The 18,357-nt window shown below is 46.5% G+C and overlaps 1 protein-coding gene across 2 annotated transcripts in view; it reads right to left on the reverse strand.

The window, feature by feature from the left end:
* Positions 1–4,999: 4,999 nt before the first annotated feature.
* Positions 5,000–18,357, reverse strand: part of CHCHD5 (coiled-coil-helix-coiled-coil-helix domain containing 5) — an 18,898-nt gene continuing 5,540 nt past the window's right edge. The window contains exons 2-4 of one of the 2 annotated variants that reach the window (XM_075577407.1): positions 16,286–16,422; positions 10,291–10,441; positions 5,000–9,865 (exon numbers count right to left, since the gene is read on the reverse strand). In XM_075577407.1, coding sequence (XP_075433522.1) covers positions 10,291–10,441; positions 16,286–16,383 — 249 coding nt within the window. In that variant the 5' untranslated portion in view covers positions 16,384–16,422 and the 3' untranslated portion in view covers positions 5,000–9,865. Of the gene's footprint in view, positions 9,866–10,290; positions 10,442–16,285; positions 16,427–18,357 lie in introns of both variants that reach the window. The other variant, XM_075577406.1, reaches the window with a different exon arrangement.

Raw genomic sequence — 18,357 nt, forward strand, 5'->3', positions numbered from 1 at the left:
AGAGAGAGAGAGAGAGAGAGAGAGAGAGAACCCTCTCCACTTTCACAGAAACACCACTTTTATATTGTCACTTTGCAGCAAACCAAATCCTTAAAAAAAAGCAGCAATGTACTCAGTTTGATTTAAAAAATAAAATAAATATGTATTACGTTTTGTTCATAGGTAGCAGGGCATCTCCTTGAACGGGACACCATTTTGCCGCACGAGACCGCCTATTCAGGAGACTTTAGCAATGATTACACTTGGCAGCCCAAGACAGAGAACTCGGGATCCCAAACCTGCTTCACTCACCCCATTGCCATGTTACCCAGTGGGTAAGCTGCAGCTAGGGCTTCTGGGTAAAAGGGACATGCAAACAAGCACACGGGTGTGCCACTTAACTTTCTAACCCCTATGACGCGAATTCCCCGAAGCAGACTCCTGCGTTAGAACGCGTTTATAGTAGGCGCGACGGGGCGGGAGATTTCGCGCAAACGAAGTGCAACAGCTGAAGCGGGCCGGCCGCAGTGCGCGCGAGCGGTTCAGCCGATGAGAGCGAACCAGCCTCGTGACGCATCAGCCTCCCCATCGCTCGGGCCTACTATAATCGCGGCCTTACACGGCTTGTAACGCTAATCCACGGACAAGGAAGCACAAAATACCGTATCAACTTGGTTGTTATATTGTTCTGCAATATGTTGCAGGTCCCTCCGGCAGGGAAAGGGTTACTTTGGTTGAATGCCGCTAATTAAATGGAGTTATTCAAATGTTGATTTTTGAGAGCTAACAAGAATTGCACTTTTAAAGTTGCAGATCAAGCTGTAGTTTAAATTTGTTTTCCTTCCATTTATTCAATATGTGCATCAATACAATCTACACACTGACAAGTGATTAGCTAAATTGCTGATCGAGCCGTTCTCCTGTAATCGGTCACTGAAGATTAGGCTTGAGAGCTCACTAAATGCATCCTGGATAATCTTCTGCTGTACTCTACTTAATCAAAATAATAAATGGTTTGTTTTATATACGGTAAACATAGAAAAATGATTAAAACCTAAGGGGATGTGCTGTAGGAAATCCTATATGTGGATTCCTCTATTGTCGAATGGCATAGGTAATTCTAACCCTAGAGTAGCCAATCATGCTAGGTGTATCTTGCAATGAATGCAAGATGTGGAATTAAACACCTACACGTAAATACAGCATATACAGTTGCTGAGACAGGTCCCTACAGGGTTGTGGCATAAATATACAGTAATCCTGCTGGGTGCAACAATATATGCTTAATATCAGGTGACACTAGCTTAATATTCAAAGCGTGGCAATGTCATCAAAATGTGCCTGTGTACAATGCATAACACTCTAGCCTACACACATAAGCTCAGTAGAAACCCAGCATGTAAACAGCCCCAGTGATCTGTAAAATGATCTATCTGGGGATATATGTTGCCGGATCTACTCACAGTCACCTATTGTATCTGCGCTTTTGCAGACACTCCTAATTGCTGGCATATAGCTCAGCATACACTCGTAGTGGATAGTAATCACTGCAGGACATCCATACCCCAATGCCGCCATCTCTAGCTAGTGGGATCCACATCTGTGGCCCACATCTTTGTTAAAACTGTATAGCTCTATTTCGGCAGACTGTAAACAGACACCTATGCGTCTGTCGCACACCCGACGTCACTGTGACGTCATCCCGACGCGCGTTTCGTTCCTGATGAAGGGAACTTCTGCCGAAATAGAGCTATACAGTTTTAACAAAGATGTGGGCCACAGATGTGGATCCCACTAGCTAGAGATAGCGGCATTGGGGTATGGATGTCCAGCAGTGATTACTATCCACTACGAGTGTATGCTGAGCTATATGCCAGCAATTAGGAGTGTCTGCAAAAGCGCAGATACAATAGGTGACTGTGAGTAGATCCGGCAACATATATCCCCAGATAGATCATTTTACAGATCACTGGGGCTGTTTACATGCTGGGTTTCTACTGAGCTTATGTGTGTAGGCTAGAGTGTTATGCATTGTACACAGGCACATTTTGATGACATTGCCACGCTTTGAATATTAAGCTAGTGTCACCTGATATTAAGCATATATTGTTACACCCAGCAGGATTACTGTATATTTATGCCACAACCCTGTAGGGACCTGTCTCAGCAACTGTATATGCTGTATTTACGTGTAGGTGTTTAATTCCACATCTTGCATTCATTGCAAGATACACCTAGCATGATTGGCTACTCTAGGGTTATAATTACCTATGCCATTCGGCAATAGAGGAATCCACATATAGGATTTCCTACAGCACATCCCCTTAGGTTTAATCATTTTTCTATGTTTACCGTTTATAAAACAAACAATTTATTATTTTGATTGAGTAGAGTGCATCGTTTAGGGATCTTTTCCCTTCCATTTGTATATATGCTTGTTATCCCTGATAGCACCTCTCTAGCAAGTAACTATTCTCAGCTGAGCAGGATTCCCCCGCCCCCCCTCTCTAATCTTCTGCTGCACTGACAGCCAAAGTTCTGTGAGGAAGATCATGTGACCAGGCTGGCACTAGATTCAATTGGTTCACTCAGAGAGGGCAGGGCTTAAAAAGGTGATGCGGTTTCAGAAGGGGAAGGGGATGTGACTGTGTAAATGGTTGCTATAGGAACAAAAATGCCTGTTGCATAAGAATACATTAAAAATGTCTTTAAAATTGTTTATTTTTTCTCATTTAAAAGCTACAGGTATTTTCTTATAGTAGAGAACGGATTAAAAACACTTTACGATATTGCTTGAGCTGTAGCTTTACAGTAATAGTCTACACTGACTGCCTTTAGCATTTTTTTTTTTTTTTTTTTAAACTTACTTTATGAGATAAATGTTGACATTTCCAACACTATTTTTTACTTATAACATGTTCGAGAGATAGAAGCATTTGAAATATTAGACGCTGGGGAGATTAAAATGGCGCGCTCGGCCCCCACAGAGAAGTCTTAAAAAAGTTACCATGGTAACCTCGAACGCTAGAGAAAGAGAGAAACAGGATTTAAAAGAAAACATTTAAATATAAAAAAGGAGCGGGACATGCTGAAGGGGGCAAAATACTAACATTATAGGCGTCAATGTAGGCGTCTAGATGGGTTGCTGCTTTAGGTTGCGACAGTGTGTGTGTGTGTGACAGTAAAAGTGTGTGTGTGTATGTATGTGTGTGTGTATATATGTGTATGTGTGTGACAGTAAGCGTATGTGACAGTAAAAAAAAGTGTGTGTGTGTGTGTATGTGTATATGCATGTGTGCGTGCACACACACACAGTCACTGTACGGGCTGGAGTGGTGCAGTTTGTGTGCTTTCCAGCCTACAGGGAGTCAACAAGAGCTGGAGAAGACTCGCCGACTTTCATGATCAAATTGCAGGAGCAGATTGCTGAGCTCAAGATACAGCTTTCCAAAATGGAGGAGAGGGAGGTGGTGTCCATCCGTCAGGTGGCAAGCCTGCGACTGCGCTATGAGACCGAGCTGGACAATGCCCGCAAGCTGCTGGACCACACGGCCAAGGAGAGGGCCAGGCTGCAGCTGGGTAAGGTCTGGGATGAGCACTGGCAACTGCAGGCCAGAAATAGAAAAAAGGAAACGGATTTAAGTCTCTGAATCAGCTGAGAGATGTGGAATCGAGACAACGCCAAAGAAGCTGAACAGGCAACTGTACCGAGTGGACAAAAGAAGTGCAGAAGGATAGCTTCAAGCTCTGAAAACGCAAATAGCTGGTCTTGAATGCTCTTTGTGATACCATGAAACAGATGCACAATGAAATACTGTGGAGAGTTGATTTAGCAAATAAAATGCAAACGCTTCAAGAGTAATTGGCGTTTGAAAAGAACAACCATGGACAGGAAATCGGCGGTGAAACGGATGCTCGCCACAATCCGGGACAGGACCGCGAGGCCGAGGTGGGGATTAGCAAACACCAACATAGCGACGCGAGGTTATGTCCGTCCGGTGTGCAGGTTCGTAGTCGTGGATAGCCGGGTCAGGGGTAGGAGAATGAAGAATCGTTAAAGGCAAGCCGAGGATTGGAGAGAGCAGGGTAGTCATAGGGGAGCCGAGGTCGAGGGTTGGAGAGAGCAGGGTAGTCGTAGGGGAGCCGAGGTCGAGGGTTGGAGAGAGCAGGGTAGTCGTAGGAGAGCCGAGGTCGAGGGTTGGAGAAACCAGGGTAGTCGTAGGGGAGCCGAGGTCGAGGATTGGAGAAACCAGGGTAGTCGTAGGGGAGCCGAGGTCGAGGATTGGAGAAACCAGGGTAGTCGTAGGGGAGCTGAGGTCGAGGGTTGGAGAAACCAGGGTAGTCGTAGGGGAGCCGAGGTCGAGGGTTGGAGAAACCAGGGTAGTCGTAGGGGAGCTGAGGTCGAGGATTGGAGAAACCAGGGTAGTCGTAGGGGAGCTGAGGTCGAGGATTGGAGAGAGCAGCGAACTCCAAGGTACGAGGCAAGACAAGGCAGAGTGCTTGCGACCAGCAACCGTCACAAGGCTTATACTCAGCCAACTTCCTGGTGGAAGGGCTGAGCCTAAATAGGAGGCTCAGCGAATCAGATTCCGGTTTGCTGCTGCAGGCAGGAGAGAAGCTGGAACCAAATCAGGCAACGGGGCCTTGGCGGGGGCGGAGCCTTCAACAGATCCTTACAGGCAGGCTGGAGAATCAGGTCACAAAACTCAATACAACAGACGACAGAGAAGCCCAATGCTACATCCAACATGACAGAAATACACAGTAAAATACTTATATATTCTCTTGAATTAGGGTCATTTAGTTTAACCCTTTGGCCAAAGCGTTGTAAGCTTGCGAGCCACGTCAAGGCAGACACCTGTTCGCAAGTCCTAACACTACCAGATAAAATAGTATTTTATCTGGTAGTGTTAGGACTTGCGAACAGGTGTCTGCCTTGACGTGGCTCGCAAGCTTACAACGCTTTGGCCAAAGGGTTAAACTAAATGACCCTATTTCAAGAGAATATATAAGTATTTTACTGTGTATTTCTGTCATGTTGGATGTAGCATTGGGCTTCTCTGTCGTCTGTTGTATACATATGCCACGCTCAATAGCACTCAATTTTGACACATATACATATATATATTTTGTGGGGGCTCAGGGGTTCCCAAAAAGAGCTTACTGGGGTTCTGTGTTTTGTTAACACAAAACTCAATAGCAATATGATATAGAGACTGCTGAGCTTCTGAAAGCAGGAGGCGTCAAAACGGAAAAGACTTCAAAAAAAAGGTAGCGGAAGAGATAAAGCCGACAGCTGAACCCACACCCCAGCAACTTGCAACTCTGCCGGAGGACAACCTCAAACTTGCACAGGAGCTGGGAAGAAGCTAAGAGGAAAGCTCAGTACTCAACAATCCACTGCTAGAGATGGAAGAGAGATGACCCTTAATAAAGAAAGCGTTTGAGAAAGAAAAGGCTGCTCTACAGAAATCCATCATCAGCACCAGTGCCTTGACCACAGGAAAAGAGAAGAGCTCAAAAGACGGAGAATTTAGATTAGAGTACTGAGATTACAGTACTGCAGAGAGAAAGAGTCTGCAAAGACTACTGTCAGCAGTTAAAACGTTGTCTGAAAAGATGAAGTTGGAGAAAAAAAAAAAAGGTTACAAACCTAAAACAGACACTTGGATCACAGAAGGAGTCCATGGAAAAGATGGCAGTAGAGTTAAAAACAGAATGAGGCTCGGCTTAACAGTAAAGCACAGGTGTCTCCACTACAGGTAAAAAAAACAAAAACAAAGTCGGGAGGCGCAAGAGTGGTCGATACCAAAATTTACATCAATGTGATCAGAATGAGAGAAGCTCTCGGGGTGGTGAGGGCGAATAATAAAACAGACTATTGTACTCACACGGCCATGTGTGATACCAAATTACAAAGTGGTTCATTTGCGTGTAGTATTGGCTCCTCCTCTCAGATGTCGGCTTCTTCTGTTCGTTCAGTGTTGGGTAAAAACACAACACCTTGCGTCCTCACCTCGCGAGTGGCTCCATAAAGATGTAAAAGGATGACAACCGCCGGTACAGTATAAAAATACAATTTATTAAATTAAAAAAAATGTGAGTAAACAAGTAACTCTCATATAAGAACCGCCTCCGGTACACGCAGTCGACTCCTGCACTCTGACAGTGCTCTCCTGCTCCCGCGTCCGGTCAACAGGACTAGGGTCCAGAGCGCCCAGGTGAACTGCGGTGGCCGTGTGCGGTCAAAAAAAAAAACTCCACGTCCTTGCATGACCTACGCGTTTTGCATATCGTAATTCTTTGTCAGGTTCATGCGAAGGACGTGGGGAACGTTGCTTATATAGGGCTCAATTCGAATTAGTAAATCAAATCAACCATGCTGGTGATAGTTGTGGTACAATTACCAACTGTAATACTTGCAAGTTAAAAAACCATGTACGCTTATCTAATGCTAGTATGCTTTACTAGAGCGTTACTATGTAAAATTCATTTGGGATAATCATTTGGTTTAAAATCTGAAGTGGCATGATAAATATAATTAAATAAGAAATTCTATACCCAGATTAGCATTTAAAAAAAGGTGATTGTATTTGGGTTTAGAAACGCAATCTCCTACACATTAATAAGCACTGTAAATTTGCTCATACCTCTCCACTGCAGGAAAAGGTATTGGCCTTACCCAAGTGTCTATCTCACAGAGACCTATGCCGTGAAGACAAGGGTACAGCGAGAGCTGGGGGGGGGGGGGAAGACACAGCTTAAATACAAAATGAGATCGCAAAGTTTGATCCGCCTGAGCAAGCTGTGCGTTCCTGTAAGCGTAACTGCAATGCCTTTGCAGTACTACAGTCTGCTTTCCACAAGGCACGGAATGAAAGGACCAAGTTGCAATGGAGTAGCACAGTAAGAATCCAGGCGTACTGCAGTGCCCACAGGTTCCAAAGTGGATTCCTTGCCAAAGGCGTCCGTGATCGTATGCCGAGAAAGACCTCACGGATTATCCAACAATACTCCCGGAGTAAATTAAGGAATCCCGAAAGAAAGGCCCAAGCCTACAAGTCTGCCGACTGTAATTGCAATTTGGGTTAATGAGAATCCTGCCGAAGTTGAAGTACTGGAGTAAAATGGTGTGGAACCAGACACCGATCGTCGTGGGAGTGACAAGAATGGAAAAGATGTTCCGGAAGAGAACATTGGAACCCAACTAATGGGAGGTCATACCGGCTACAAGTCCCCCAGGTGCCGACGGAGAAAGCTAACCAATATTAGTGATGACAGCCAACGCAAAATTGTCTAGCACCACAAAACTTGTGGTGGATGACCAGTCTCTAGTCTCAACCGCTGAATGTACATTGATGGAGAAAGGTCCAGAAGCCATCATCGCTGAAGCGGAGTTACGGTCTTCACAAGAGAAGGCCAAACTGCAAGTTAGCCCACCAAGACAGGTTTCCACAGGATCTGGTTTAAAAACCCTTCTAGGCAAGAAGCGTAAAGGAAAAGATGAAGTAAAAACTAGAGGGAAAGTTGAAAGCCTCGTCAACTGGAAGACAAGGAAAAAGAAGAGAGATGGATGCCGGACGCCTCCGATAAAGAGGCTGGCCACTTCACAGGACAGTGTTATGCTGGTGAGAGGGATATGTGATGCAGTCACTATCTGTGTGGGCTAGAGTGGTGCAGCTAGTGTGGTTTCCAGCCTACAGGAAGTTAACCTCCCCTGGAGAGGCTCTTGTTGCAGGTGCAGCAAATCAGCTAATCAGCCTGGTCTCCTGAGTGAGCAGGAGTGTAAAAGGCAGACAGAGCTGTACACAGAGAGAGACTGCTTTCCCCAGGAGAAGGGGAGGGGGGGAGGGGGGGGAGGGGGGGGCAGGAAAGAGAGGCTTCTCCCCAGCCAGAAGGAAGCTGGCTGGCACAGCCCCCTAGGCTTGCTGGATAGTGGTAGGCTGGGACTGCCTGGGTGGCACATCCAGGAAGAAACAAGGACGCGCGTTGGCTGTGGAAGCAGGACTGTCCTGTCCAGGACATTGGATTCAGAGTGCTTTCTCGGACTATCATGGGAGGGATTTCCCTAGGGCACCAAATCAGATATGGACTAAATGATGTATATTTGGTTGCCTAAGGAACCAGTTTATTTGGCCAGCGACAATAAGAGAGGGAGCTGATGTTTAGATTTAGTCTCCTGATAGGCTTGGACTTTACTTTTATGATTTGTTTATCCTTAAATGGATGGTGGCCTATTGTGTTACTTAACCCCTGTAAATAAACCCTGTATATAGAAATAGAGTTTCCTGCCTTAATCTGGGACACAAGATCGATCATACATACAGTACATACATCTCTGAGAGGAGTCAATTCAGGTGCTTTATGGCGGCGTCTAAAATCTTTTGCCGCCGGGACATTTAGCCCCCATGAAAACGTCCACCGTAACCCCTAATCATACCCTGAAAACCCCTAATGTTAATCTTTACCCTAAAAACCCTTAACCCCTTACCTTAAAGGAGCAATCCGTGCAATATCCTACATACATACATATAAATCTGTTCTGTGCCATTAGATAATACTTACTGCATTTTTTTTATTATTTCACTCTTAATGCCTTTTTAATGCGTTTTAACACTGATCATCCTGTTATTTCAACAGCAGGTTTTAGCCCACCTTCGCAGCGCGAGATCTTCGCAACACCTCACTATTTGTGATCATTTGTTGCTAATGTTCCCAGCAGTTTGAGCTGCAAACTGTAACAATAGATAAAAGTTACCGTAGTAATATAAAGGACACATTGTAGCTGCTGGATTACACTGACTAAAAATAATAGATAATGTTACCTTCGTCATATAAACAAACATTGTAGCTGCTGGGTTATAGTGACTGAAGGATTGATTTGAAACTGAAAAGCGGCCATTTAGTAAACCCTGAGAAGCAGCATCTTTGCTGATCGATCACGGTGGAACACATCAATCGGCACCTTAAGGAATCAATTTTCAATAAAAAGGTAATCAAAGGATGCATACAACAAATAAAGATTGCCTCTTTAAGACTCCCTAACCTTATCCACTTACTCTAAAGCCCCTGAAGTTAACCCCGTAATGCGAACGATAATCCCTTACTTTAGGGGCAAAACGTCCAGCGGATGAATGGCAGCGGAGAAAGGTCTCATCCCGTTATGGAACCCAATAAATAGGATGTTAAATACACTCACAGTATCCAAATGTAACAAGAACACTTATTCGTCGCCACTTCTACCAACTCAAATCTACCTCTTCTACATCGTATCGCAACGCAAACCGTACAACGATCGGCGAAGTTGCTAAGACGTTTGGACCTCGTAAGGCGAACAGTGAAATCCTCGAGTGTTGGGTTCCTTGGTTTGCAGGTAATGTTAGGACCTGTAAAAAGGGTATAATCTTGGCATGGTTACAGGCTTGAAAATACTTTGACCAAGGAATTTGACCCTTACTTACGAGAACACAGATAAGTATTTATCTATAGAATTTGTTGTATTGGTTGTAGCATTGGGGCTTCTTGTCTTGTGTTGTATACATGAAGTCACAATCCCAGTAACTCTCCTTTTGACGCACATGGATATGGTGTGGTGGGTTTGGGTTCTGAGCTTGCCGGGGCTGTGTGTGTGTTTGCAAAACTCAAATCTACCTCTTTTACATGGTATCAAAACACACGACAAACTGTAAAATGATCCACGAAGTTGCTAAGACGTTTAGACCTCGGAAGGCGCCCAGTGAAATCCTTGAGCATTATGTTCACTTGGTGGAAGAATAGTTTTGAATCACCGTCCACAGAGACATCAGGATCTTCTCACCGAGCGTTCGGGTCACGAGAACTTGCGTTTCGGGCATGAACTTATTGCTCCATCGCGTATGTGGAAGACCTGTGAAAATACACAATGATGTCATGGAGATTGAGAACTGGCGCATGAGAAGGGGGTGATGGGCACATGCCCTCAGTGTCAGGAATGTGAGAGGGGCAAGTGTGCAAGGGGGTCAGTGGATTAGGAGGCAAGAAGTTTGTGTTCCTGGTGTAGCTGTATAAAGAGGTATGTGTTCCTGATCCCACAGTGTTTTCGATGAGATGTGTGTCCCTGATTTCCCTGTCTCAGGAGGAGAAGTATGAGTTTCTGTATTCAGTGAGAAGTTTGTGTCCCCGATTTCCCTGTATCTGGAGGAGAGAGGGGTGTGTGTTCCTGTAGGTCGGTGAGATACTCATCTCTGATTTTCCTGAATCAGGAGGGGAGGAGGTAAACGTCCCCAGTTTTCCGGTAAGTATAACATGTTGTCCTTCAACGTCTTGAATTACCTATTCTGTGATCTTGACATTCTGTGCACACTTAAGGAAATCCGTGACGTGTTTGGAGCAGTTTTCCACCGACGTCTGGTTCTGCTTCAGGCACTGCTCAAAAGCCACAAAGGGTTCAGCACATTCAGTGCGGATCCTTTGTATGACAGGGCTGAAAAAAAGGGAACACAGGGAACTGGTAATTACGTTCACAATTCCATGACCGCACAAAGTATAAAAAGGAGCTATAGCTCATGGAGTCTGTCCCTCCCACCCAACACAAGGTGACCCAGTGACAGACAGAAGGGAGCTATGGGACATAGAATCTGTCCCTCCCCCTACAGGGTGACAGACAGGAGGGAGCTATGGGACATGAAGTCTGTCCCTCCCACCGCAGGGTGACACAGTGACAGACAGCAGGAGCTATGGGACATGCCTGTCACAGAAGAGTGAAAGACAGAAGGGAGCAGTGGGACATGAAGTCTGTCCCTCCCACCGCCGGGTGACACAGTGACACAGAAAAGGTGGCTATGGGATATTGAGTCTATCCCTTTCACCACAGGGTGACAGACAGAAGGGACCAGCTAGCAACATATCTGATCACTGATAAAAGAAAAAAGTACTACAATGTATTCCGAATTCTTTGTTTTGTTGAACTTCGTCCAACCTCACATGGCAAAGCCAGTATAATCAGCCTCACACTAAAGAGACCCAAAAGGGTCAAAACAGCTGTCTGTGGATAAGTCTTACTGGCTCTGCACTTCTTTATCCCAGGCTGTGCTGAAAACCCATGTAATACGGCAGCCATAAGCTTAAGCACAGGAGGCAAAATTGCATTTTAATCACAACAGCGCCACCTAGCAAATGATTTGAGCATTACATTAAAGTGGAATACAAGGCCAGCCAGCCTGATGAGACACCAAAAGGTTGAATCAGCCGTCTGTGATTGGGTTTGCTGGCCATGCTCTTCTACAGTTTTATTTAACGCGAATCCCGAGGAAGGCTGCGTCCATGCAGCAAAGACCGCACAAGTGACGTCACCCGCATTAAGCGGAAGCGTTTTGTGGCCAAGGTAGATGCACCATGGGGGGGCGTGCCTCTGACATCCCGGAGGTGGCATCCAGATTGACTGGATTCCTCGCGCACCCCCTGCTGCTGTCGCACGCGTGGTCTACGGGCGCGATGAATGCCTTCAGGCAATGTGATCGCGCTCGCCACTGCGCAGTCTGTGTCAGCCAATATATTATGTGAATGTATGTGTAAACCTCTCTTTTCTGTGTATAATGTAACTGCACGCATAAAAAAAATGTGTTTACGCATAGCCGTGGTCTCCGGACACGCAGGGCTGAGAAACCCTTTGTTCAGCCCACGCGTCTGGAGAAATGGCTATAGCAGGGAGTGGAGGGGGAGGGGTGTGTACTCAGGCCTGGGGAACTGTGGCTGAGGGCAGGGCCAGGTCAGACCGAGTCATCCATCTCCACGGGAGGTATCCGGCTGAAACTGGACCCTGATGTTTGAAGACCCAACTGACCCAGGTCTCAGTGGTTAGTTAGTTTGAATTTCCCCGCTGCCCTGATTGGCCTATGTAGCTCACTCTGCGATTGGCTCACGTAGCATCCGTGCCGTGATTGGTCGCCACCCTTTCTCTACGATTTCCTATGGAGACAGGAATCTATAAAAGGGGGCGGCCGATCTCCGTTCCACACAGATCATTCCTGGACTGGCGTGGAGATGGACTAAATAGCATTCTCCGAGGTTGCGCCAGACACACCCGAAGACGAGGCTGCGAGCCTTTCTGAAGGAGATTTCGACTTGCGTGCCTGCGACACGCATCCAGCGCTGCCTGCAGTTCCCGATCCACCACAGGGAGTGGAAGCAGCGCCGGGTAAGGCTGCGCTTACAGTGCCCGCGACGGCGTTAGAAAACAAAACAATTGACTCCGTCGCCAGCACTTATAGTAAGCGCAACGGAGCGGAATTTTTTTTTTGGTAGCGGGTTAAATTTGATTTTTCAGAGACTGTCGCCACATGAACCAATACTTCATCCTGTCGCCAGCGACGTCACTGGAAAACGAAATACAACTTTTGCTACGGGCGACGTCATCCGCCGCGTCGTGGGCACTATAAGCGCGGCCTAAGCCATTTCGGTGGCACCGGGCACCTAGGATTCCACCTGTATTCCCTGTTTGATGCGAGTAAAGCTCACACCAAAGGTGACAGTGCTGTGTCCTTGTCAGGATCCATAATCCGTGACGCGCTCGGTGCACTCGCTACGTACCTCAACTCGTGATCGGGACCCCCCCGCTCCTTCCTCCACCCGTGATGCTTCTCTCCCTCCTCCCGGTACCAGCCACCATCATAGGGGGGCGCATCCTGCGCGGCTGTAAATACAGCTTCCTCTGGTCCCGCCTCCAGGTTGCGCCGATGTGGTGACATCACCGGCGCGCAGGGTGCACATGCGGTGCGTGGTCAGCGCGCACAAGCACCGCATCACCTGTCCTCATCAGGGTTCCTCCCCCCCACCCCCGTCTCATGCATCTGAAAAGCCTACCACAGTCAACCTTACTGACGTGGATACAGAAAGAAAGGGGGAGCACAGGTAGAGGAATGGTACAGTGATATGTATAACCTCTAATAAATGATGGTGGGGGTAATAAAAATGGAAACACACTTACACGGCCTTGTGTAAATGCTGTCCCATCAAGGTTTCTTTGTGGTCTTCTTTTTTCTGCTATGGTGGTTTTCTTTCTTCTCAGATCCAGGTATATTCTTAGGTTCGCCGACGACTTTTCATTCAGACGTCGCCCTCGAGGCAAACAGATAGATATATAAACAAAGTTTAAGAGAGAGTACAAATAATGGTATTGGGTGTCAGGCTATGATGTAAAATAAGGCAGCAATCAACTGCAGTCACTCACACGGACAAGTGTGAGTGCAACCTATCGGGGAGGTATCTTTTCTTTTGTCACATGGAGGGTGACCGATGTTGGAGCTCTTTCTTGTTAGCAATTTTGGACACTCACAGCCACCGTCGAGGAGTAGGACACCAGGAACGCAGCACCATATCCGGACGCGGAGGCAGTTAGCTGCGTGCCACGCGCCCTACGACATCGGATCCTTAAGACTGGCTTTATTCTTTTTTTATCTTTTTTGTTTTATTTCAGTAGTTTTTTTATGCTTAATAAAGGACTGGTACTCTGCATTTGAGACTGTTCTTCGTCTCATTACTAAAGGGGAGGAGCGTCCTGCCACTCTCCCTATACTTGGAAGCCAACATTGGAGTTAAAAGAAGTTTCTTAAGAAGATACCTGTATGTGTGCTTACTCACACAAGGCCGTGTGAGTATCATTTTTATATTTATTATTTATCACCCACCATCTGCATGTGTTTATAAGACACTGAATTCGGTCACCCTCCATGTGACAAAAGAAAAGATACCTCCCCGATAGGTTGCACTCACACTTGTCCGTGTGAGTGACTGCAGTTGATTGCTGCTTTATTTTACATCATAGCCTGACACCCAATACCATTATTTGTACTCTCTCTTAAACTTTGTTTATATATCTATCTGTTTGCCTCGAGGGCGACGTCTGAATGAAAAGTCGTCGGCGAACCTAAGAATATACCTGGATCTGAGAAGAAAGAAAACCACCATAGCAGAAAAAAGAAGACCACAAAGAAACCTTGATGGGACAGCATTTACACAAGGCCGTGTAAGTGTGTTTCCATTTTTATTACCCCCACCATCATTTATTAGAGGTTATACATATCACTATACCATTCCTCTACCTGTGCTCCCCCCTTTCTTTCTGTATCCCTGTACCAACAAGGATCCTGGATAGATCCTATTGGGGTCAGAGCCATAGGAGAGACGACGACATTGAGGGGAGCCTTGTATAACAATTTCAAGGTTGTAAACTACTTATTGCATTTACCCCATTTAATATACACCTCGTAGGGAGCGCCTGGGTTTTTCCCTGTTCTATTGTAACCTTACTGACGTGTCTGCTCTCAGCCTGTAACCTCATTGGTCCTTGCTCAGCCTGCCCTCTGGCAAATCGGCTGAGCATAAACCTTTACTACGTGCGAAGTGTTCACTGCTATTCTTGCCTCCAAGTCTTGTCTTGTACTCCGGTTCCTAGCTCCTCTGTTTTCTGACCCTCTGCTATTCTTCTGGACTCCGGGTCTTCTAAACTCCTTACCACAGCTACCTACGACCATCGGCATCTCCAATCCCGACCTCGGCAAAGTACCTCCGACTACTCTTACCTCTACCAAACCCGACCAGGCTACTTCGACCAATCTACATCGCAGACGTGTCCACGCGGCTGGAGGTTGGTGCTAGATACCAAGCCCCGCCTCGGCCCCGCGGTCACGCTTTGTTTGTGGTGAGCACTACGTTGCAGTCTGCTGGCTCCGGCTGAAATAAACCCCTGTTTATTTAATCTCTGTGCCCTGTCTGGTGTTTGATCCTGTGATAGAGCCCTGGTCTCCTGTGACAGACGCCAAGTCACAAAGCTACTGTAATTCTTAAGGTCTTTTTATTTTATTTTTTTAAAGCTCTGGGGACTCCCCCGCCCCCTCCCCCAGGTTACAGAGCTACATATTAATTGAGGGTGAAAAAAAAGACGTACGTCCATCAAGTTCAACCTATGCTAAATTTACACAACAGATACTTTATCCTATATTTGTACTTACAGCATATGTATCCAGAGGAAGGCAAAACAAAACCCCAGTGTAATATCATCGAATATCTCATAAGGGGAAAAATTAATTCCTTCCTGACTCCCAATATTGGCAATCAATCAGATTACTCCCTGGAACAACATCCATCCCATGTATACTTATTTGGTATATCCCTTTATACCTTTCCTTTCTAAAAAAAAATCCAACTTTTTTTTTAACAAATCTATTGTATCTGCCATCACAGCCTCCATGGGTAATGAATTCCACATTGTAACGGCCCTTACTGCAAAGAACCCTTTCCTTTGTTGCTGGTGAAATTGCCTTTCCTCCAACCTTAAGGGGTGACCCTGTATCCTTTGTACTGCCCTTGGGATGAATAGTTATTTTGAAATCTCCTTGTATTGACCCTGAATATATTTGTATATAGTTCTATCTCCTCCTAGATGCCTCTTTTGAAATGTAAATAAATCAAAGTTTGCTAGCCTCTCCTCATAAGGCTTCGGTCCTAGTCAGCACTGTGGCACGCGCGCCCGGTAGGGGGGGGGGTGGCGGCGCATGCACAGCGCTGCACCGCGATCTGCGGTTTGGGCTTTGGTGGGGGGAGAGGGAGCGTTTGCGACGGGAGGGGGCGTGGCGGTGGGTTTGCAAGGGCGTGGCCATGACCTCACGCGGCTGGTTCGCCCTCATTGGCTGAACCGCCGGCGGGGGCGTGGCCACGCCTCCGTCGCAAACGCTGATCTTAAATTCCCCTGCCTGCCTGAAAACCTGTCGCGCACCGCTGGGGAAAGGTGCGCGACAAGGTAGGAACTGGGACTGGATTTACTGGGGGGGCAGAGTTTGAACGCACAGTTACTGGGGCCGCACCCCAAGTAGGATTATCCATCCCCTTTATTCTTCATTTACTCACTCTGCACTTTTTCTAGTTCCATAATGTCTTTTTAACGGAGTGGTGCCCAAAACTGTACTCCATATTCAAGATGTTGCCTTACTAGTGCTTTATACAGTGGCATAATTAGGTTTTCTTCCCTTCCCTTCATACCCCATTTAAATTCAAGATAAAATCTTATTTGCCTTTGCAGCTACTGCCAGACATTGGGCACTACTGCTAAAGCCTTTGCATGGCTGTCGGTGAAATGTCATTTTTTTCTCTAATCTCAAAGGACGACCCTGTGTTTGTTCTGCCCCTGGGATGGAAAGATCCCTTTGAACGCTCCTCGATATTCGAAGATAGTCATCATTTGCGCCAGTCCTTTGCCTTGGATACATAGCCCACTATGGGACTTGAGTGTCAACAATGTGACAAAAGGCGGATCCCGCTTCTGGTTACTCACTGCGAAGAGGTGCACTTGGCCACCTTAACCTTCAGCAGGTGACAGTCCTGCTGCCAAGTCCCCGGTCTGTTGGTGACACACTGGCCGTACTCCTCCATCTCATTGCGGCAATATTTAGCGGTGATCTCCAAGGCAGCCTGCCTGTAGGATGGGGGAGAGGACATGATGAAACACAGGGCCATATGCACAAATAGGAGGGTGATACTGGGTTAGCTCGTACAAAAGACAAATACAGCTCAACCCCCTTATAACGCTGTGCTTGGGGTCCGAAGAATCACATCGTGTTATAAGCGGATCACGTTATAAATAATGTACAATTGTACAATAAAGTATTTAAGATGCCAATAATCGTGTTGTAAAGTATTCATACATACGAAAATTGGGAGCCATGCTCACATCGCGCTATAAGCTGATCCGCGTTGTAACGGATCGCACTATAACGGGGTTGAGCTGTATTGTAGAAGTGACACCTTGAATAGCGAACTCGTAATTAAAGAGAGTGCGAGATTTCAGGATCACAAAAAGGTCACTTCAGGGACATATGCATGAAGAGAAAATACACAGAGGGCTATTAGGTACGACGCCAATCCAAGGCATCAGAGTGCCACGACTTCAAGGGGTCAGTCTCAATATCAAATGCATTTACTCAACAACTCATGAAAGCTGCAGATCAAGCAATATGCGCTTTTTTTTTTAAACTAAATCAGTTCTGTACCATGAGAAAATACTTGTACCATTTTTTTAAATAACTCTGAATTACATTTGTAATGTATTATAATGTAACAAGCATTTTTTGTTTCCATAGCAACCGTTTACAAAGTCACATCCCCTTCCTCTTCTGAAACAGGCTCAGACACACCCCTTTTTAAGCCCTGCCCTCTCTCTAGCAGTGCACCAATTGTATCTAGTGACTGCCTGGTCACATGATCTTCCCCACAGAACTTTGTCATATTAATATGCAAATGCATTCCACTGACTGCAGAATACTCTTCTGCAGCCATTTAGTGAACCCCCCGAGCCGAATCTTCGCCACTCGATCACAGGAGAACGGATCGATCGGCAACTTGGCTAATTACTTACCATTGTGCAGATTGTATTGATGCATATATTAAATGGGAAAAAAATTATAGTAATAAAAAATAACCCAGCAGCTTGGACTGTTGCTTTAAGACCAGTACACACATTCTCCTACGCGTTTCACGCCTACAAGCGCTTTGTCAGAGGAAGTCTGATTCACTAGATAGCAGTTCTCACATGTTAAGATTGAGCCTCACTCGTTGAAAAGGAAGTCTCGTTCCACACCGAGCATCATTTATTCAAAGCCACCTTAATCATGACGAGGGAGTCTCATTCAGACAGCCAGGCAGTCTTTTTCATTCATATTTTTGGTGGTGAAGGTCGGGCGGCACCAGAGCGCCCTGCTTCCTCACAAAGACTCGGCTGGTCTCCGGGGTACAAGAAATAGAAGTGGAGGGGACTGATCATCCCTTAGCCAATGACGTATCCGGTACTTCATAAGGGCCTCTGTCTTGCCAGGGCCCCTGCAGTACCAGGTAAGTCCTAACGGTTAAGAGCAGTGGCGGAACTACCACAAGTGTAGCCACTTCGGCTCCACCAGGGCCCACCACCTGTAGGGTCCCATCCTCCACGCGCTGGAGTAAGAGCCGTAACGTGTATTTCTAAAGTGTCCCCTCCCCTCTCTCTCCACATCCGCTCACTGGGCACTCACTACCTGTGGTGCAGGGGCCATACCTGGAGGTGGCAGCATAGAGAGAGAGCCCAACCAAGTGGTCCCAACACGGACGTTAGGCCCCCCTCCTCACCCGTGGAACTCCCTCACACTTGGTATGTGGCAAGAGACAGAGAGACAGAGAGACAGAGAGACAGAGAGACAGAGAGACAGAGAGACAGAGAGACAGAGAGACAGAGAGACAGAGAGACAGAGAGACAGAGAGACAGAGAGACAGAGAGAGGCCCAGGGCATGGTTACTGCTTGCTTGCTCCCGCTTGCTGCTGCTTGCCACTGAGCCCCTAAAGCGGCTTTAGTAGGGGCTCGCGCATGCTTTCCGTTG

Source organism: Ascaphus truei, chromosome 20 (genome assembly GCF_040206685.1).
Source record: "Ascaphus truei isolate aAscTru1 chromosome 20, aAscTru1.hap1, whole genome shotgun sequence".
NCBI classification, from domain to species: Eukaryota; Metazoa; Chordata; class Amphibia; order Anura; family Ascaphidae; genus Ascaphus; species Ascaphus truei.